General features: G+C 39.9%; 1 protein-coding gene across 1 annotated transcript; it reads right to left on the bottom strand.

Annotated features, from left to right (window-relative positions):
- Window positions 1–6,714: 6,714 nt before the first annotated feature.
- SAMD7 (sterile alpha motif domain containing 7) lies at window positions 6,715–22,283 on the bottom strand. The gene is made up of 7 exons (XM_061167875.1): window positions 22,198–22,283; window positions 20,822–20,946; window positions 17,211–17,289; window positions 15,321–15,949; window positions 14,137–14,258; window positions 10,648–10,758; window positions 6,715–6,909 (listed from the first exon to the last, which is right to left on the bottom strand). Exons 1-7 carry the CDS (start codon window positions 22,281–22,283, stop codon window positions 6,715–6,717), a joined length of 1,347 nt encoding a protein of 448 aa, XP_061023858.1.
- Between the last annotated feature and the right edge of the window lie 498 nt (window positions 22,284–22,781).

The raw sequence follows: 22,781 nt of genomic DNA, 5'->3' as shown, positions 1-22,781 counted from the left end.
TGGGCTCTAAAATCACTGTGAATGGTGACTGCAGCCATGAAATTAAAAGATGCTTGCTCCTTGGAAGAAAAGCAATGACAAATCTAGATAGCATATTAAAAGGCAGAGACATTACTTAGCCTACAAAAGGTCCATAGAGTCAGAGCTATGGTTTTTCCAGTAGTCATGTATGGATGTGAGAGCTGGACAATAAAAATGGCCAAGTGCTGAAGAATTGATGCTTTTGAACTGTGGTGCTGGAAAACCCTTGAGAGTCCCTTGGACTGCAAGGAGATCAAATCAGTCAATCCTAAAGGAAATCAAGCTTGAATATTCATTGGAAGGACTGGTGTGGAAGCTGAAGCTCCAATACTTTGGCCACCTACTGCGAAGAACTGACTCAATAGAAAAGATCCTGATCCTGGGAAAGATTGAAGGCAGGAGAAGAAGGGGATGACAGAGGATGAGATGGTTGGATGGCATCATCAACTCAGTGGACTTGAGTTTGATTAAACTCCAGAAGTTGGCAATGGACAGGGAAGCCTGGCATGCTGCAGTCCATGAGGTCACAAAGAGTTGGACACAAAAGAGCAACTGAACAACAAATAATCAGTAAACTTGTTGTCACTCTAGCTAGCAAAATAAAATCACTCCTTAGGGAGTGAGCCAAAGAGATGATTGTGGTGAAATATATTAAAAATATAGTTTAAAAAAATATGCAGCAGCTTCCCTGGTGGTCAGTGGTAAAGAATCCACCTTCCAATGTAGGAGACATGTGTATGATCTGGGTGGAGAAGATCCCACATGCCAAGGAGCAACTAAGCCTGTGGACCACGACTATTGAGCCTGTACTCTAGAGTCTGTGCTCTACAAGAGAAGCCACTGCAGTGAGAAGTCCATGCACTGACCCAAAGAGGAGCCCCCACTCACCACAAGAGAAAAGCCCATGCATCAACAAAGACCCAGGAGAGCTCAAAATAAATGAATAAAAATTTAAAAATATATACACAGCCTAAAAGCATTCATATTTTTTCAAAATGGCACCCACTGATTTTTAAGAGAGCTGTTACCTTTCCTGGGGAGATTAGCTTTTCACTGCACAATGACATCTCAAGATTCTTAGCAGACACATTAAAGACCTTGCACCTCATGTTGTTGTCTTATATGAGGAGAGATTTATTTGGCAAAGATCAAGATGGGAAAATACTGTAAATTGATCATAGCTCTCCATAAAACAGACATTTCATATACTTGTAAGAAAATAACAATGCATTTGTTTACCATAATGAGGTATGACATTTGCTTGAAGTATATTCTTAGTATTATTAGGCCGAACAAAATATTTCATAAATTTAAAATAGCAAATATATATTTTTCCATATTCTATTTAAAAATACTGGAACCCATACATATTGTATAAGACAATTATTTGGTAAACTTATCTCAAAAAAACTTTTATTGTGAAAAATTTCAAACATATACAAAGGAACAGTGAACAGTATGTTTATGTGTGTGTGGGTGTGTGTGTGTGTGTTAGTCATGCTCAGTCGTGTCCGACTCTTTGCGACTCCATGGACTGTACCCTCCAGGCTCTTCTGTCCATGGAATTTTCCGGGCAAGAATACTGGAGTGGGCTGCCATTTCCTTCTCCAAGTGAATAGTATAGTGAACCTTAAGTACTCACATATACTCATAAGCCAGCTTCAACAAGTGTCGACTCATAGCCAGACTTGTTTCACTATACTCCCACTGACTTACCAAGCCATTTTTTCTCAACAGATTTTTTGAAGCAAATTCATGGGCCTCTTATGTTCTTACTGTTCTTGCTGGGTGGATGAAGATGGCAAGGTCCTGACTTCTTTCACCAGGTCCATTTCTCAAGGTTGGTTATGTACTCAGGAACCTTAAGAAATGAAGTAACATCTCCTCCCCACCCCTCCACACACCACTTCAGCCCTAGACAAGGAGTAGGTTTTTGCTCTTGCTCTTACTGCTTGCTATAAAACTAGTGAGTTTCCCAAGATCAGCTTTCCATAGCTGTGAAGCAACTCAGTGCATGTGCGGGCATCCCCTGGACCCATCTGTCCTACCCCAGTGGCACCCGAGAGCAAGATGCCAATGTTTGTGCTGGTTATTATGTCATGAGTAATAAAGACCTTTGTCTCTGACCCAAGGCCTTGAGTATTCTCTCAGGCTCCACAAAAAATAAACCATTGTAGGTTAGGTAAAATCAATCTCAGATCCAACATGTATCATTTTACCTGTATATATTTTAGTATACAGCTCTAAGATATAAGAACTCAAAAAAAAAAACAAAACAAAAAACCAGGTAAGTCGACTAAATTCTACAGATCTGCTACATGACATTGTTCCTTAAGAATATTGTATTGTGCACTTCAAAATTTGTTAAGAGGAAAGATTTCATATTAAATGTTCTTACCACAATAGAAAAATCACTATTATTGCATATAAAAAGCAGACAATAATTCTTTAATAGCATTGAATATCCCCAATCGTGTTAACTTCCCCCACTTATTTCTCTCTCTCTCTTTTTTAGTGTATTCAGTTGGCATACAAATAATTGTATTGAATTACATGAACTTTTAAAAATTTACTATGATATATACATATATAACATAAAATTTGTACAGTTTTTTTTAAGTGTACAGTTCAGTGGCATTAATGAGTCACCATGTGCCACCATCACCACCTGTTTCTAAAACATCTACATCTCAGTGATTTGAATCCTTAGTATCTTTTAATCTATTTGTTTTCCTTTCCCATTGTGTTTTTCCTTGAAATTTATTTGTTGAATAAGACTAGGTTATTTATACTACACACTTTCCCAAAGTTTGGATTTTTCTGTTTTCATAACTGTTTCATAAGCCTCCATGAAGAGGCATATCATATCTGTTTCCCTTTTTGTGGTGTTAAAAGTCATTTGTGAATTTCCCAGGTGGCACAGTGGATAAGAGTCGGGCTGCCAGTGCAGGGGACACAGGTTTGATCCCTGGTCCAGGAAGATGCCACATGCTGTGGAGCAACTAAGCCCGTGCACCCCAACTACTGAGCCCATGCTCTAGAGCCCAGGAGCCACAACTACTGATCCCACATGATGCAAGTACTGCAGCCCGCAAGCCTAAAGCCTGTTCTCCACAACAAGAGATGCCACGGCAATGAGAAGCCTGCACATCACAACAAAGAGTGGCCTCTGCTCCCTGGAACTAAAGAAAGCCCTCTCACAGCAACGAAGACCAGCTCAGTCAAATGAATAAAAGAATAAGTAAAGTAGCACTCTAAAAAAGAGGTCATTTATGACCATTGTTTAGATCCTTTAGTTTTTAGGTGTGCAAAATGGTGATACTTAAACTCTATCACTGGTTTTTAATGAGTATAATACATCCAGAGAGGAGCAGTTGCATAGTATGGATATGTATTGCACCTGTCTAAACAGAATGTTTCGTTAAGTCAGAAGATCCTATTTAGCAAACACATTTTTATTGTGATTGGTTTTCAAACAGGAGAGAGAATTTTGTTGTTGTTTTTGCTGTTTTTTGTTTTATTCTCACAAAAGGTACAGAGTGTACTCAAGACTAAAGTTGCATCTGCAGAAAAGTTAAAAATTACTTCTATATGATAATATGAGTAAAATTTTCACCCTTCAAAATAATTTTTATCACTAACATGGGTCTTTTATTAAAAGATACCCTAGAGTCATGAATCCGGAAAGAAACAATCTTAGTATGGACAAGCAATTTCAGTCTCCTTTTCTTCCAAAGAAGAGTGCTGAGAACTGGGGAGAGCCTCCTTTACATGTTTCTTTTTTTATGCGTGGTTCTAAAATTAAGCACAGTGCTTTTTTTGGTGATAGTACATGCCAGGATGGCATATCAGAACATTTTCGTTAGATCAACACTGAGACACATCTGTTCAAGTGAATCATTTACCAACTCAACTGACTCATGTAGCAGGGATAAGAAATTCAAAAACTATCATATGGATTGAATCACATGATCCCTATCCTTTTGCCACTTAAAGTATTAATTAAGCTTTCATTTTATCCCTTACCATAACACCTGTTAACTCACATTTGGTATTTGCTGAAACTTCTACATGCTGGGAATTATAGTAGGTGAAAGGTCATGTGACAAAATAGTTCTTAAAATTTTGAAATTTGCAAGAATTTTTTCTTTCTCTGAGTCTCTCTCTCCACTCAAAGGGACCAACAGTCCCCTTTTGGTCCACATGCATGTTTGATAGTATAGTATAATTTTATGTCAAAAACCCTGTTGTTTTCACGTTAAAAATGAAAGAAAGCAAAGATCAACTAAATTAGCATGACCTGTGGGGAAATGAATTCAAAAGCCTACCTTCTAAATCAAAAAGTGAATGTGGGAAGCCTGCTATATATGTTTATCAGTGCAACTTAAATTTGTTTTAGAAAAATATTGCTATGAAACAAATGATTCCATTGATGGCTGGAAACACATACTTATCACCCCACAGTTTCTGTGGGTCAGGAATCCAGGCTTAGCTGGGGGCCTCTGGCTCAGGGTCAACCACGAGACTGCCATCAAGCTGTGGGCAGGAGCTGGATAGTCAGCTCAAGGCCTGACATGGGGAAAAGCCACCTTCAAGTTCCCCCATGGGGCTGTTTTGCATGCCTCAGAAGATCCATTTCCAAGTTGAGTCACACTGGCCTCTCCACAGACAGCCCAGAGACATAGGGAAGATGGTTACCTCCAGAGTGAGCAATCCAGAGAGCAAGAGAGAATATCTGAGACAGAGGCCACAGAGTGACACCTCTTCACATCTTCCATATTCTACCCCTTAGAAAGGAGTCCTATGTGCAGCCCAAAGGGGAGGGGATCACACAAGGTATGAACACCAGGAAACAGCGGTCAGGGGTGGCCATCTTAGAGGCTGCCTACTTCAGTTTGTTTATTTTAAATATAAATTCTAAAAACAGAAACTACGTTCTCATAGTTAAAAATTTTAAATATACCAGAGGGTATGTAGTAAGACGTCCCCCTCCCCTCCCCGTCACTCAGTCCCCTCATTGAGCAAACACTTATCAGTTTCCTGTGGCTCTTCTCACAGGCTTTCTGTTAAACGGGAAGTTGAAAGAGTGGGGCTCCATGGGTATGAACAGAAGCCGCCATCATCGCCTCTCCTCCGTATTGCCAGTTCAGTCCTGCTTTGTGGAGATAACTCTCCCCCACCTCTTGGGTGCACTGTGAGGTGGTTACTATGCCTTTTCCTCTCCCTATCAGATAATAAGCAGTCCTCCAGATACTTTTAGTCATAACATGGCTTCGTATCAGAAGGAAATGTTGAATGGCAGTTGAACTGACTGAACTTTAAAGTTCAAGCGTCTGCCCTGTCCTCTCTCTGGCCTCCTTCAGGCTGGATGCCTGCCGTGAGGAAAGGTGGGAGTCTGTGGTCAGCTCCTCTGTTTCTCTGTTTTGTACTTCTACACCTGCTCTTCTGCCTCCTTCTGGCTCCATTGGGTTGCCTTTGTCTCTCTCTCTGGGTTAGGGGATGGGAAACCAATAAAGGAGCTCTTTTTTTTTTTTTTTTTTTTTTTTCAGAGTCAGTTCTTCTGGCTGTTGCACAGATTTCCTTCTGGAAACACTCAACTGTAGCTTTCCTGATGTTTCCAAAGTCTCTCCTTCATCTCGAAAGCAGCCTCCTGTCAGTGAGTCTCACTGGAGAGTGTTGCTGCAGGACATGTTAACTATGCAGCAGAACGTTTACACGTGTCCAGATTCTGATGCTTGCTATGAGGTAACTTGATAGATTTTAGTATTTCCTTTTAATTTTTAAATTTTGGTTGTTAGATTTTGTTGATTGAACACAAATATGATGACCGGAAGCTTCACTCTAAGTAACAGGAATGAATTGTTGACTGATAGCTGGTAATTGAGTAGTGCTTTAGAGTTTGAGCACTTTCATATCTATGTTTCTGTCTTCTTTGTTCTCTGCCACACATTTATTTAGTGGATTAATTCTCAGCTGGAAAACTCCAACTTGTACATCAAGTAAAAGCCTCTCTTCCATAGTTTTGGTAGTCACCAAAAATGAATTCATCATAGTCAGGCTTTCCTTGTAGCTCAGATGGTAAAGAATCTGCCTGCAGTGCAGGAGACCTGGGTTCGATTCCTGGGTTGGGAAGATTCCCTGGAGAAGGAAATGGCAACCCACTCCAGTATCCCTGCTTGGAAAATCCCGTGGACAGAGGAGCTTGGTAGGCTGCAGTCCATGCAAAGAGTTGGGCACGACTGAGCGACTAACACACACCAGCTGGGTATAGAGATGGTACTTTGTGCTGAGAGCTTCCCAGGTGGGTGGTGCTAGTGGTAAAGAACCCACCTGCCAATGCAAGAGACATGAGATGTGGGTTCAATCCTTGGGTCGGGAAGATTCCCTGGAGGAGGGCATGGCAACCCACTCCAGTATTCCTGCCTGGAGAATCCCCATGGACCAAGGAGCCTGGTGGACTACAGTCCTAAGGTCACAAAGAATTGAAAGCAACTTAGCATGCACACATGCAAACACTTTGAAGCTGAGGTCACTCCTTGAAGCCTGAGCAAGGACCCCTCTGGGACAGCTCAGGTGGACAGGCTTTCTCTCTCTCTCAGCCTCCATCTGGTCCTGGAAAACTCTTACACACCTTTCAGAATATCCTAGAGTGTTTTGAGAAACAATTAAGACTGTTCTTGCTCCAGGAGGGTTTTAATTTCTCATATTATCTCGCTCAGTTCCTTTAGGAACGATCATATCCTGGGAACAAGGCATGTCCAATGTATCACTCCAGGAGTTAAAATCCAAAAGTGGGTTTGTATCTGTTGGTTGATCGAATGCTTGTTTCGTGTGGGTAGGAAGTGAAAGACTTTTCTTGTAGAACATACTTTCCACATGCTGAGATACCTTTGAAGACAAAATATAGTAATGAAATCTATGAATCCTTTCAATAACACAGCATATTCTTCAAAGATACAGGTGGCAGGGAGGCTGAGGTAATTCCAGGCATAGGGCATCTACACGATTGTGGAGGACACAATTCTAGGATGTGGTGGGCTTTTTATTCCAGAATTATAGTGTTTGCGATGTAAAACTGGGTATAGAGATGTAGAGATGGTAGGAACTTACCAATTCATGTTCTTGGTCCTGCTGTGGTTCATCAACGCACATGATTATTTCACTCAGCATTCCCCCAGCTTTCCCTTTACCAAGGATCCCACAAGAGTTCCCACAGACACCGGACTCCACCATCACAGCACCCAGCCCATCCTTCTCTGGCTGAGGCTGAAACTGTTTAGAACCTCAGCACACAGCTGGCCTCCAGTGGGCTTTCTTTTGAGATATAAATAAGGTGGCTCTGGGACTTGGTACATGCTCAGTTGCTCAGTTGTGTCTGACTCTTTTGAGACCGCATGGACTGAAGCCAGCCAGACTCTTCTGTCCATAGGATTCTTTAGGCAAGAATATCGGAGTGGGCTGCCATTTCCTTCTCCAGGGGATCTTCCTGACCCAGGGATCAAACCCAATTCTCCTGCATTTGCAGGCAGATATTTTATCACCAAGTCACCAGGGAAGCCCGGGCGACTTGGGGGCCAGTACTAACCTGTGTGCACGTGCACAAACCTGACCCTGGGGGGACCCAGGAGATTTCTGTATTGTTCACATTGCTGTAGCTCAAACACCAAGCTCCCTCCATTCTAATAATATCTGAGTTCTCAAATTCCAGTGTTTTCTTCTCCTACCCCCCTCCTTTTGTGCCCAGTCCAGGTCTATCTCCTAGGTTTCTGTTCTGAAGTGTGGGTTTCCTCCTTCGTAGCAGTTCTTGCTGTAATGGAATTTTGCCCTTGATTCCCGTTTTGGAGATGGAGATGCACTCCTGCTTGCTCACCTTCTGGGACTTTCAGATGTTGCTCAGAACCTTTCACTTTTCCTGCTTCAGTTGGACCCCTGGGCAATCCCAATCCCAAGGACTCTGTAACTGTTCTATTTAGTTGAACATCTGGCACCAGTGGGATCTCCCCTCCAACCCTTTCCCCTTTCCCCACAGCTTCTGTGGAAGCCTTGCCTTGTTATGCTGACAGATGGAGCCTGGGATGTAATAGCTCAGTTGGCCGGCATGGAGCATTTACATATATCAGGAGCAGAAGAAATGACTACAGCCTCATGAAAATGATATAGAGGGGTAATGTTAATAGCAAGTGAGGAGAAGATTAAGAATGACTTGCAGTTGGCCACATTATAAAGACAAAAAAAAAAAACACCCCACAACAAAAACACAACCAAAGTGATAAATCAAAGCAAAGAAAATCTGATTTGAGGAAAAAGAACCATGCAGTATTATTGTAAGTATTCCAAGAGATATAGTATCCTCATTAAAGAAAAACAAATCATTTAAAAGTGAATATCATATTGTACCAATGTTAATTTCTTACCTTTGACAAATGTGCTCTCCCAGTTAACACTGGGAAAAACTAGATGAACTCTCTGCACTCTATTTGTAACTTTTCTGTATCTAATGTTATTCCAGAATAAGAAGTTGAAAAAAAACACCACCAATGGAAACCTTGAAGTATTTGCATTAGAAATAAAGAACTTCTTTACCCTAAAAAGTTTAGATAAATAAAAATGATTTTTGAAGGACATTTTAGAAACTCAGTACCTGGCCTGAATATATTGTAAATAGGTAGAGTACTATATAAATTCTGAAAGAATTAGTTGAGGCTTCTTGGTTTCGATTTTAGGAAGTTCATTCTTTCAACAAATAATTATTGACCTATTATGGGTTTTGCACATTCTGAGATTATTCAGTCAACAAAACAGATAAAGATCCCTGCTCTAATTGAGCTTACATTCTAGTGGGGTCAGAGAGAAATCAAAAATAAATATAAAGGTAATAAATGAGTAAACTATATTGTGTGATTGAAGGTGATAGGTGCTATGGGGGAAAAGAGAAGAGCAGAAAAAGGGATGGCAGGAGGATGTATGGGGATTGGGCTGTGTGCAATTTTAAGTAGCATGAACCACACAAACCTCATTGAGATGGGAGAGTGGAGCAAAGATGAAGGGAGCAAAGCATGAGGATGTCTGGGGGGTGAGGGGAGCACCACAGCCAGAGAGAGATGCGCTAAGGTGGAGCCTGCCTAGATGTTCAAACAGCATCCAGACGTGAAGGGGCAAAAGCAGTAACTGATGGAGAGAGATGTCAAGATGAGTTCAGGAAGACAAGGGTGGTGACGGGTGGGGAGGAGCGCAAATAATATATGACTTTGAAAGAGATGGGAAGCTACTGCAGATTTTGAGCAGAAAAGTGACATGATCTGTCATGTATTAGAAGAATCATTCTTTACTATTGTGTGAATAGTCTCTGGGTAGGCAGGGGCAGAGCAGGAAGAAGAGTTAGAAGGCTAATTCAGTGATCCAATGAGAGACAGTGTTGCCTTAGACCAGAATGAAGCAGTGGAGGTAGTGATGAGAAGGGATGCTATGGCTTATTTCAGCTCTTGAGACCAACTGTTAAACTTATAAGAAGTTTGCAAGCAAATTATTAAAAATACCATAATTACACATTTATTGGCTGTTGTGGCTGCTCTCTAGTTGTGGTGCACAGGCTTCTCATTGCGATGGTTTCTCCTACTGTGGAGCATGGGCTCTAGGCCCACAGGCTTCAATAGTTGCAGCCTAAGAGCTCAGAAGTTGTGGTTCCTGGGCTGTAGAGCACAAGCTCAATAGTTGTGGCCTAGTTTCTTCACAGCATGTAGGAGCTTCCAGGATCAGGGATCGAACCCATGTTTCCTGCATCGGCAGGTGAATTCTTTACCTCTGAGCCACTGGGGAAGCCCTAAAAATGCCATTATTAAAAACTAAATGATATAAAGTTAAAATTAGATATATTATATAGAAAGCTAAAGTATTAATAGTAAATAGGCTTCTTAGGGGGCTCAGTGGTAAAGAATCTGCCTGTAAAGCAGGAGATGTGGTTTCAGTCCCTAGGTTGGGAAGATTCCCTGGAGAAGGAAATGGCAACCCACTGCAGTAATATTGCCTGCGAAATCTCATGGATGGAGGATCCTGGCAGACTACATTACAGTCCATGGGGTCGCACTCAAAGACTCAGACATGATTTAGCAACTAAAGAACAACAAAATAGTAAATGCTCCAAACTTATCACTTAATTATTTTATCTGCTTATTTTACTACAATTGTTTATTATCATCACTGCTTTTGAGGTTGTTTACACCTGTGCTACCTACATGGTGAAGGGAGTCTAAACTAGGGTGCTATTGTGCATCTCTTCCCAATCCTGTATTGAGCTCCATTTGGAGTTTGTCAGCCATGGTGGGAGTAGTTTACACTACAGAAATTGACAAATACTGTGAATCAGGGTTCCTTTTTAAAGAGAGCAGGTCATTAAACACGGACCAATACACCATTGCTTGGTGCCTTCCCAACTGAACCTAGGGACATGTACCATGCCCCGTCTGATGTTTTCATGTTCCCCTATTCTATCATGCCCATACCCAAAGAGGGCAAAAGTTTAGTAAAGAGATTAGACAGGTATTGTTAATATTACCACCAAAGAAAGTAACATATTTCTCTTAAGCTTCATAACATTAATGCACATTTAGTTATGAAAAATCACCCTACCTGTGACTGTATCTTCAGTGCTGGTCCCAACTTTAATCCCATAGCACTTCGAAGATGTTCTTCTGTGAGTAATGGCAAAGTCTCTCCATCAATTGCATGATCTTTAAATACCTTATTAAACATAAAAGATGTCAACTTTGTTTAAATGTCTTTTTTTCTGCTATCCAAAACTCTACAAGCAATAAATGCTGGAGAGGGTGTGGAGAAAAGGGAACCCTCTTACACTGTTGGTGGGAATGCAAACTAGTACAGCCACTATGGAAAACAGTGTGGAGATTTCTTAAAAAACTGGAAATAGAACTGCCATATGACCCAGCAATCCCACTTCTGGGCATACACACCGAGGAAACCAGATCTGAAAGAGGCATGTGCACCCCAATGTTCATCGCAGCACTGTTTATAATAGCCAGGACATGGAAGCAACCTAGATGCCCATTAGCAGACAAATGGATAAGGAAGCTGTGGTACATATACACCATGGAATATTACTCAGCCATTAAAAAGAATTCATTTGAATCAGTTCTAATGAGATGGATGAAACTGGAGCCCATTATACAGAGTGAAGTAAGCCAGAAAGATAAAGAACATTACAGCATACTAACACATATATAAGGAATTTAGAAAGATGGTAACGATAACCCTATATGCAAAACAGAAAAAGAGACACAGAAATACAGAACAGACTTTTGAACTTTGTGGGAGAAGGTGAGGGTGGGATGTTTCGAAAGAACAGCATGTATATTATCTATGGTGAAACAGATCACCAGCCCAGGTGGGATGCATGAGACAAGTGCTCGGGCCTGGTGCACTGGGAAGACCCAGAGGAATCGGGTGGAGAGGGAGGTGGGAGGGGGGATCGGGATGGGGAATACGTGTAAATCTATGGCTGATTCATATCAATATATGACAAAACCCATTGGAAAAAAATAAATAAATAAATAAAGGAGAAAAAAAAAATCTTGTTTCACTATAGATTTTCAGCTTTGGAAGAAACATTAGGACTGCTTGAGGGTGACACAAAAATTGTAACATTTCTGATTTTCAGTTACTCTCTTTTCTGTGCTTCAATGGCTTGTTGTTTGTGTTCTTTAACAACCCTTGGAGTACATTGCAGTTCTCTCTATGAAAGTGAAAAGTATGAAAGTGTTAGTGACTCAGTCATGTCTGACTCCTTGTGACCCCATGGACTGTAGCCCACCAGGCTCCTCTGTCCATGGGATTTCCCAGGGAAGAATATGGGAGTGGGTTGTCATTTTCTTCTCCAGGGGATCTTTCTGACCTAGGAATCGAACCTGGATCTCCTGCATTGCATGCAGATTATTTACTGTATAAGCCACCCAATTCTCTCAATATAGAACTCAATTTCAACATGGAATAGTTTTTATTTGAGGGCAGGCCTATGTTTTGCTCACTGATGTATCTGTAATGCAGTGCCTGGTACAAAACAGATGTGCAGTCGTCTTTGCTGGACAAATCAATGAATGAACAAATAGTCTGAGTGAAGGGATATGGGTAAAAACCATTTCAGGCAAATTTCAAACTCTCACATTTACACAGGGCCTCTGTGCCCTGCCTTAGATGAGCAGTGAAGGGAGGAGAGGAAAACGCAGGTGAGAGCTGTTGATAACACCAGCAATTGCTGGGAGGGGAACTGACTTAGTGAGGAAACAAGAGCAGGACTTGATCCTAAACACATTTGAGAAACACCTAGAAATAATTGTGCCACTCCTAGGGGTGGGGAAGGAAGCTCTGGCATCCTGTTGGTAAGAGATAATGAGTCAGTAAAGTTTGGGGTCTTTGAGTTTATGTGGCTTCTTGGTACCCACAAGGAGACATTTGGGATTATAAAGTATGAAATGCATGTAATATTATTTATTACAAGACTGGTTATCATAAACTGGATTTTTATGACTGTGAATCACTTACTGATTAAAAATAGCGAGTTCAAACAGATTCAGTCCATCAGAAGTCAGCAATGTAACATTCATTCTACATGGGATTTCATGTTTCCGGCTATCAGAATTTTGTAACTCCATTGTACCAGTGGTTGATGTGGCACTTGATAAATGGCACAGATAAATTTAAAAAGTGACTTACTTACAGTTAATGACTAGTAATAAAATAATAAGGTTATACTCCTTGAGTAGGAAAAAATAGAACAAACATTTTTAGCAGGTATGCAAAAACATAAAGTAAGTGACTTGAAGAATAAAACTTGCCTCATAAGTAACTTGAGATTCTGCTTTCTCTAGAAGCCTCAGATATAATGATGAAATTAGAATATATTGAGTACTTACAAGGTGCCAGGCACTCATTAATACAATGGTCCTTTGAGAAAGTATTATACTATTATCCCCATTTACAGATAAAAAACTGAGACACCAAGGAGAGAGGCAACTTGTCCTAGGTCACATGTGCAGAGAGTGGAAAAGCCGGGATTTGATCTTGTACTTTCATAAGCCATACTCTTAATTACTACTCTGTGACTTTTCCATTGGTCCCATGAAAAGAACAAAGGGAGAAAGAAAGAGGAAAGAAAATAAAAGAAGAATTTAACAGCATTACACTGAAGGAAAATATCACAAAATAAGATCTGAAAACAATTATCTCTAACATCAATTAATTATGATGTAGTTAAATCATAATGTCCTTTTCTTGCTTTCTTTTCCTTTAATATATAAACCAAAGCTAAAGATGTCAGATTTAGTTGGTACATTGTTGCTTGGAATTGTGTTATAAAAATCACTTGAAAAAGTAAACTATATACTTGAAAATGTGACATTGACATAAACCTCAAAAACTTGCCAACCCACTATTTTTATCTCTGGTTTTCCCATTTTTATCACTGATAAGTGACACTGGTTTTACTTTCCAACTATCCTAGCAGTTCATTATAATTTAAAAAATAGTATTTATCTATCAGATTGAATTATATGTGTAGGCATTTTAACACATTGCCCTAGCACAAAAAAAGAATTTTAAAATAGTTTCCTACTTTTCAAATGTATTTCCTTCTTGTCCTTTTTAGAATAAAGTACATATTTCTGTTATTATGACTAGTAGCCTAAAACTTCTGATACAGAAGTACATGCCTCCAAAATGTTTGCTAAATGGATGAACAGGGAATATAGTAGATAGCTCTCATTCTTCTAGGATGTTTGACCTTTGAACCTCCTAATTTTGGGAGAATCCCTACATCTCAGAGGAGATGAAATTAAATGAGGAAATGAGGAGACTGAAACTAAAGTCAGACACTGGCTTTCCTAGCTTCCCCTGAAGCTGGGGCGTGGGCACATGACTCAAGCTCCGTCAGTCGGAGGCTTCTGTTCCAGCGGAGCCAATGACATAAAAACGAAGAGATTACTAGGAATGCTCTTTGGGGTCAAAATCAAGTTGGACAGAACTCGTTATGAAGGAAGTGTATTTCAAATGTCTTATTTTTTTAAAAAGTCACTTTACTTAAAAAAATATATTTAAATGTTATGTCACCTGAGCATAGTCTGAACAACCCGGAAGGCCACTAATGAAGTTGTACACATCATTCACGGTCCATTTCTGAATATCTTCATTCAAAGATAGATTTTCCTTGATTGTAAGCAGGACGTGTGTTCCTTTAAAATGGAAAGGAAGTTATTTTGTGGGAAAGGGTGAAGCTAAGAGTACAGTTTTATATGTAGTTATATTAATTGCCTCATATTCTACTACCACAGAGAAGCTCCTTGATGTAGATCTGTATGTAACTCCCTTAAAAGCTATTGAGTTATGGAGAGATGATTTCTAAAGAAGCTTAGCTGTCTCCTTTCTTTTCTTCCTCTAAAGGATCTTTAATGATTGCCTTATCATAAATAAAAACAAAGTTCCAGCTTCTCTCAGATTTCAATAGAAATACCTTGTGGATTGCATTCTCCAGATTAACACCATGTTCTATGATGTTACATGATTTATGATGCTCTCTAAGCCATATAACAATTTAGCTCCATCTTCATCAAAATGGCAAATTAATATTTTGTCAGGGAAACAGCTGGTGTGGTAGCTAAATTACACATACCCCGATCTCTGTGTTTTAAAATATTTTTATCTAAAGAAATTCCAGTTGTTTTTTTTTTTATCTAAAAAAGTTCTAGAAAACTATTCAGTGTGTTTGGCAGGGGATAGTGTGTTAATACTTTTAGGTTAAACTGTATCATAATAATAATGAAAGAGATTGAAAGAGATATAACAATAATATAACAATATATATTGTTATATGTATATATTGAGAATATATGTTATATTGAGAATATAACAATAATTGAAAGTGATTCTGTTTGTCTATTTTTTCTATTACTACACTTAAATACAGAGGAGATTGAATCATACTTCTAAGAAAGAAGCCCCTCTAATTTGTGCTGAAGAGACTAAATTAGATTAAAATTTTAATTAAAAATTCTGGTAGGTTTTCCCATCCTTCCTCATACCTTTCTAGACTTCACTGAAAATTCTCTATATAGTAATATATAAAAAGAGGTACATTTCACTGTTATGGCTGATTGGAACTAATGTAAAAAGTTTTTCAAGAGCGGGTAATCCTAAGTAGGATGGATAAAAGCAACACAATGGTTCCAGATCACTGTGTAATAATTTCACGGGCCTGACAACCTGTGGTTCCTGAGGATTGGCCCCTGGACCCCTACCTGGCTGAGTTGATCGACGAGCTGGGGGGTACACCCCATTCTTTTCTCCACAGGCTGCCAAACCATGTTCTGAGGCCTTCTCCTTCCCGTCGTCCCAAGCCTTTTCTTCCAGGGGGGTCCCCTGAGCCCCCCAAGGCTTTCTGTGGCTGGGCTCCAGCTCTCCACAGGTGTCAGCAAGAGCTGTGGTTGGCTTTTCACTGGTTTCACCCAATGTGTGACTGTCCAGAGCCTCCATTTCTGGGTCTTTTGTATACTCATTCTCTTCATAGAGAACTGCATGGGTTTGGCCTAGGGGCTTTTCTTCTACTTGACGTTTAGAACTCTCAGGGTCACTGTCTAGAACTTTCTGACTCCCGGTACCCCTCCTGAGACGACGACATTTCTGCCCCCAGTTCTCCGTAAAGCGTGGACCAGTCGCCACTATCATGGGGTTTCCCGGAAGGTTTCTCAGGGTGCTTCTGTGAACGTGCAGGTCACTGACTGGGAGCATGCCCCTGCCATGGAAGGTGGCTGGGCCCACAGGGATACTGGAGCCATAAATGAATGGGATCCCTAGGCCTGCTAGTCCCTTAGAATTAACTTTTTCTATTCTCCTTTGCTGGTAAATGGCATGCATTTCCATTTCCATCCTAAAAACAAAACAAAATATTTTATAAACCCAAGAAGACCATTAGAAAAATACTTTCAATGGCCCTCTGCCTTCCCTAATGTAGCACCTCTGCTTTTCCTGTAAGTCTTTAGGCCATTTATCTGAAGTTTGTTGGGCATAAACGCAAATCTCCCAGAAAGCCACTGGAAGGAGAGTTCAGAGTAAGATCGGAGGATGAAGGGTTTGGCTAAGTCTCACAGTGGAAGTCCAAGGCCAGTCTTTAGAACAGTATCTCTACTGGATAAGGCAATTTTAGCAGGTATGGGAAGAACACAACACAGAATAGTTTCTTGCCAGAGATTAATCCTCAAAGAAACTAAAGTCCTGGGAAGAAGATTTTAAACATTGCACTACAATTTTAGTGAGACTGAAGAAGTGCAGTAGGTCTCAACTGTTAAAATTAATGACGTGGTAAGGGTAGGGGATGGGAGGAGGAGTGGAGGGCTTGTTGGTATTTTTGCTTACTTTACTTTGCTTATCGGTCATCACCTGAACCCCTTAGTGTCCACTGATGACAAAGTTGACTCTGATGCCTTTTCTCACCCACAGCCATACCCTGGTCATTATTACTGTCTTCTCATGATTGCTAAAGGCTGCTTTTAGGCTAACAAGGGGCTGTCTGGGCTCTGATGGCATAGTTTGAAGTGGGGTTGGCAAGCTTGACTCCTAGACTCCTATCTTTGGGCAGAATTGAAGTCATTTAAGACAGAATTGCCAAAATGAATTTCAAAAGAATCATAGGTAGGTGTTTAATTATGAGACATTGACTGACTATTATGATCTATGAACTTAGCTTCACTGTGTAATTTCTAATCTTGCTTTTATCCTTAACCAACCTGTGTACATGTTTGTATATGTCTCTTTTTGTAGTATTCCTGAAATACTTTTTGAAAGTAATCAGAATGTCTGTGTGTATGTATATAATCAGTGAATACACATATACAAATCCCCGGAGAAGGAAATGGCAACCCACACCAGTATTCTTGCTTGGAAAATCCCATGGACAGAGAAGCTTGGCAGGCTATAGCCCATGAAGTCACAAAGAGTCAGACACAACTGAGCGCCTAAACAACAAAGACATATACACAAATGTAACAACATATACAAAAACAACAATATACATACATAATAAATGAATGAATATATATAAAAGTATATAAATAACGTATATATATTTATATTAAATGAATACACAGACAAGTGAATGAATAGAAAATAATTAAAACAAATTGTTACATTACCTGGCAGTATGCTGCCTTTGAATCATTTCATTCCTTCTAGCCATTGCTTTTATGGATTCAGGTGGCAAAATGCCCCAACCTTAAACAAGAAAACCACCATCTCACCTCATGAACAAATTAACAATATCCACTTGAAGATAATAAAAAGAAAATATAATGAGTTAAAACAGTATCTGCAAAAAACCACCAACGGAGCACAATGTTGGAAATGATGTCAATTCATGACTGTCAGCATCTTAGAGTCACTTTGGTGATTGCATGATAACACTAAATAATTTTGGGGGGAGGGGCTGTGCTGTATGGCTTGCAGGATCTTATTTCCATGATACTGAACCAGGGGTCCTGCAATGAAAGCGCTGTGTCCTAATCACTGGACTGCCAGGAAATCCCCCAGATAATTTTTTCCTTTAAGTATGGGTCTCATAACTGGCAATGTTTTCCTACCATACTTCAAAAGGAAAAAGATGAAATTAACTGTGGATCTCTTGACTACTTGCTTTTGAAATAAAAATTGATGACTGTTTTGTGTTTTTTGGCGGGGGGGGCAAGAAGAATTAGTTGACCTTAAAAAAAAAGTAACTAAGTTCTTCCTGATGTACTGAAATCCCTGGAAATAAATACAGTGATTTAAGGGGATAAAATACGAGGTTCTCTATGTTGACTTTTTGGTGCAGCTGAGGCAAATACTTTTTACAAAACAATTTCAATGGAGTTGAACAGCAATTACATTCTTTGTGTCAACCTTTCAAAATGTCTTGAAATAATGTCAGCGTCATCAGAATTCAAGGCTCTATTCTTGCCTGGTAAATTCATGCTTATACTGATTTTTTTTTTTTCTCTCTCTGGATTCCTAACACATTTATAGTCTATGCTGGTGCTTCTCAAATCATCCATGGTGAAGGATTATTTTTTTCTTTTAAAATTTCCAACCCATCATGGACTCTTTAAAAATACATAAATGATGTTTTAGGAAATTGAAATGAAAACAAGAATGAACACCAGCACAACTTGAAACGATCAGATTAATAGACATAAAATTACTCTGTCAAATGGCTGTAAAAGTTTCTAAACCTTTCTGTTTATGTATTTATTGTTGAAACACTTCTCAGACCAGCATAGGTCCTACAGACCACACTCTAACAATAACAGACACACAAATGACCCTGATTATACATAGTTTTGTTCAATGATAGTTTTTCATGTATAAATCTGTTTTCCCCAACAAGAGGGTTCGTATCATGAAGCCTAGAACAGATTTTATACTTGCCTTGCTCCAAGCTAGCAGAGCTCATTAAACTCCTGTTAATAACAACCCATCTTGAAGTACACCATACTCTATCTATTTTTATGAGATTCTTTCTCAGTTGTAAAATTCAGAGGGTAGATGACGTAAACTCTAAAGCTTCTTCTGACTCTAAAACTCTATGTTTTTGTAGTTCAGTGGTTTCAAGATATGCTCCTTGAGATAGCAGGCAAGCATGAAACTGCCAACCCTTGGGCTAATCCCCAAGGATGCAGAGAACGTCCGCGTAAAAAGACCAGCGCAGAGGGGACAGTTCTCATTACCTAGATTTTAGCATTACCTAGATTTTAGCATCCTGTAAAATCTGGACTCGTCAAATCTATTTCAAGTTTCTTTTTCTTTCTTAAATACTTGACATCAAATTTAGTGCTAGTCCAGTTGTGATAATACACTCTTTACCTAACATCCCAGTTTTTGAAATTGATCCCTGTCTCAATTCCTTTTTTCCTAACTTAACTTAGTAGCTCATTTTTTATAGGACCGAGGCCCTACCTTGCTCTTGCTTACTCTCTTACACATCAGCCGTGGGATGTGTAACCCATCAGGGTGGGAGACTGACCTCTGTACCTGGGACAGGTTGTCAGCCTGCCTGTTTGTATCCAGCTATTAGCAGTTTCTGGATTTTATTTTATTTTTTATGTTTCTGGATTTTTAACCACTAAAAAGCTCTCTCTGGACCAGCAATGCAACTATTTCACAGGTCTGCTTATCTGTTACCTGTAACTTTGGGCTATGTATTTACTGGGCTCTTGCTGCCAGAGGGGGCTACCATCCAGGTTCAGTTGCTGGGCCTGTCACAGCCCAGTGGGTGCATCCAGTTTCCGATCTGGCCCTTGCTCAGATTCATCAAACAGATCCATGCACTGTGGTATGCAATATGCTCAAATCCAGGCAGGTCAGCGTCTTCAATGGCCCTGACACCAATCATATTTCTTTTTGTCTCAGGCTTTTTACTCACATTATTCCTATCAAAAGTTGTTGGAATTGGAGAACCGGGACAAACAGAAACTCACTGAATACAGTTTTGAGAAGATAAGATGCATCAGTTTGATCTTCAATGTTGTGAGGAAATTCTCATCTCTTATTCTCTCTGGAGCCCCACATTCATGTTTTCGTTGACACTACTCTGCTGAAATTGCTCCTATTGAGATAATTAATGACCTCCGCAAATCTACGTCTAATCATATATTCTTGGTCCTCATCTTACTTGATCTCTGAGCTGCATGCTTGACACAATTTCTTACTCTTTCCTTAAAAGCACTTTCTTCCTTGGCTTCCAGGCCTCTATCCTCTTCTGAGTCTTCTCCCACTCCATTGGTTGCTCCTTCTATATCTCCCTTCATCTTCTAGATCCTGTTGGTGTGTCCTAGGGGTCATCCTTTTAACTTCTAACTCATCCTTTTTAACTCACTTTATAAATGATCTCATCGAGTCTCATATATACTGATGATTTCCAAAGTTAAATCTCCAGGTCATCTCCAGATGTCCTCTCTGGACCGCATCTGCCTTCTGGACATCTCCTATTGATTGTCAGGTAGGCATTGCAGATGCCTGTGCTGTCTCCCCCACCCCCAAAACTCTTCCTTTCACCGTCTTCTTCAACTCAGTGAATAGCAACTCCCCCTTTCCCACTTCTCAGCCAAAATTTTTTATGTCTTCCTTAACATCGCTCCTCTTCTCACATCTCATATCTAAACTCCGAGCAAATCCTGTTGTTTCTACCTTCAAAGTATTTACAGAATCAAACCATTTCTTACTATTCCTACTGTAACCACTCAGGGCCAAGCCATCATCATCTTTTGTCTATTCTAATAGCCCATCAACTCCCGTCAGTTTAACTCCAGAACTTGAATCCTATCAAGTTTGTCCCTAACACAGTAGCCAGAGTGATCCTGGTAAAATGTAAGTCAGACCATGTCATTCCTTTGCTCAGACTCCTCAAGAGCTTTCCCTGTTCTCCCAAGTAGAAGGCAAGTTCTCACTGGCCTATCAGACCAAATATAAACTGCCCCAGGGCCTTTTACTCTCAGATCTCATCTCCTTATGACTTCATCAGTTCCTTGTAAGGTAAGACAGATATTAATTGCAGATTTTCGTGTTATTCATCAGTAAATTGATGGTTTGAGGAGTTAAGCAACTTACACAGCAGTGGAACCAAGATTTAAACCTAGGTAGTAATTATAGAAACTGTAAACATTATCACCATACAGTTTCGCCTCCAAAATTTAGCAATAAATTTCATGGCAAGCTTAATGCAGCAATTCAGTTCACAGTGGTTCCAGAAATGAGAGACATCAGTTTCTAATACCTGAGTAGACACGATTGGACAGCAAGTTTGGCATGTTTGCATTTGATAGAGCAGAAGATCCATACTGGGAAGGAACACAAAATTGTCTTGGGTCAGCTGGTGCTACAGTAGGAGGCAATAAATCTCTAAGGAAAAAGATACAAAACAGGTAAAATGAAAATGGATTTGTACAAAATTTCCATTGCATAGGCAGTGAGATTTTTTTTTAATTGCCATATGGGATTCTATCATTTCTTCCCCAAATGAAGTTTGAAAGTCCTGCAATCTCTATTGGTTTAAGAAGAAATATGATAAGAAAAATGGGGAGGCAAGACTCTAGTAGGGAAGGACTGACCCACCTGACAACATAACAGAGAAAGCAGGAAAGTTTTAGGGATGTTAGGGGAAAAATTGATCTAATCAAATCAATACCAATGTTTGCTTTTTCATGACTATATACTGTTCTTGACCATAACAGTCTTTCCTTATTTAATGAACACACTCACGCTTGAGTTTTGCCATCTGGAATCAGTCACTACCTGGATGGATGATTTACTTCTCCAAACTTCAGTGGTCTCTAGAAGTCCAACTTTATTGTTCATGCTCCATGAACAAGTATAATAATGAATTTTACTTTCTCCCCAGATTCCAGAATATATATTAAAAAGAAAAGAAGACAGGAAGGTGCCAGAATGTGCAACCAAAATACTGATAATTTCACTTTTATTGCAAAGAAAGAATTCTTCTATCACAGGAAACCTAGGATATCACATTGTTAGGGACTGAACTGTTTCCCCCTCTAAAATCCACATGTTAGAAGTCCTAATCACCCCCATGTGACTCTGTTTTGGAGATAGGACCTTTATGGAGGTAATTAGAGTTAAATGAAGTCATAAGGGTGGAGCCCTTACCCAATAGGACTGGTGTCCTTATAAGAAAGAGAAGAGGCACCAGAAATGCTTGCACACAGAAAAAAAAAGGCATGTGGGGACACATTGAAAAGGCACCCAAGTCTGCAAGCTGAGGAGGGAAGCCTTGGGAGAAACCAAACCTGCCAGCACCTTGATCTAGGACTTTTAGCCTCTAGAACTGTGAGACATAAAATTAAGCCACCCAGTCTGTGATACTTTGTTATGGCAGCACTAGCATACTACCCATCTTCGTTTGCACCTATGCAATGCCTGTCACATGGCAGGTGCTCGTTAGCTATTTACTGAGAGAGGATGTCAAAGAGGTTTCAGAGGGGAACTTTGTTGAACATGTGGCCAGCAGACTTACTGCACCACAGTTCCTTGAGATAACATTAGACTATAAGACAACACTGAGGTTAAAGCATTTGGAAACTTAGTAACATCCATTTTCTCCTTAGACCAGAATATCATATTGGAGAGGAATACCTATCCACACTTGGAGGTTCAAATGGTGAGGGAATCAGTGGAATTCTCTGCTGCCCTGATGCTGGCAGTAGAGGGTTCATGGCCATCATTGGATTTATCATCAATATCTCTCGCCACTGATGGAGTTCTAAAAAAAAAAAAAGATAGATATGTCAACATATACCTCCATTTTTTGGCAAACTGAATTCTTCTTGAAATGATGAACACCTTTTGTATTTTCCCAATATTTGGGAAGAGTAGCTACACCAAGCTTTCAGTTACACAAAAACCCCTCCATTGTAAGCACCCAGATTCAATTGTTGAACCCTGTGTGCCTTTGGAATTTGTTGGAGAGCCCACAGATAACACCACACCACATGATGACCAATAATAAAATTAAAGCAGTTTTGCAAGATTCCAGAAATACCGTTTTCTTTTATTACAACTCATTTTGATTTCTATACTTCCTGAGGCCCAAATGCATGTATGCGCCCACATGTTAAATTATACACCAGTCAGAATGGCTGCTATCTAAGTCTACAAGCAATAAATGCTGGAGAGGGTGTGGAGAAAAGGGAACCCTCTTACCCTGTTGGTGGGAATGC

The sequence above is a fragment of the Dama dama genome, chromosome 19 (genome assembly GCF_033118175.1).
Source record: "Dama dama isolate Ldn47 chromosome 19, ASM3311817v1, whole genome shotgun sequence".
Lineage (NCBI taxonomy): Eukaryota > Metazoa > Chordata > Mammalia > Artiodactyla > Cervidae > Dama > Dama dama.
Note: the sequence above shows the minus strand (reverse complement) of the source record. Positions and strands in the feature narration are given on the sequence as shown.

Excerpts from the sequence above, each read along its gene's own strand:
- SAMD7 (XM_061167875.1), bottom strand. The coding sequence starts at position 22,283 with ATGGCCATGAACCCTCTACTGCCAGCATCAGGGCAGCAGAGAATTCCA. Across the intron at positions 20,947-22,197 it reads GAACCTCCAAGTGTGGATAG|AGATTTATTGCCTCCTACTG; the intron begins GTATTCCTCTCC and ends CTTTTTCCTTAG. Across the intron at positions 17,290-20,821 it reads GTCCAATCGTGTCTACTCAG|GTTGGGGCATTTTGCCACCT; the intron begins GTATTAGAAACT and ends TTCTTGTTTAAG.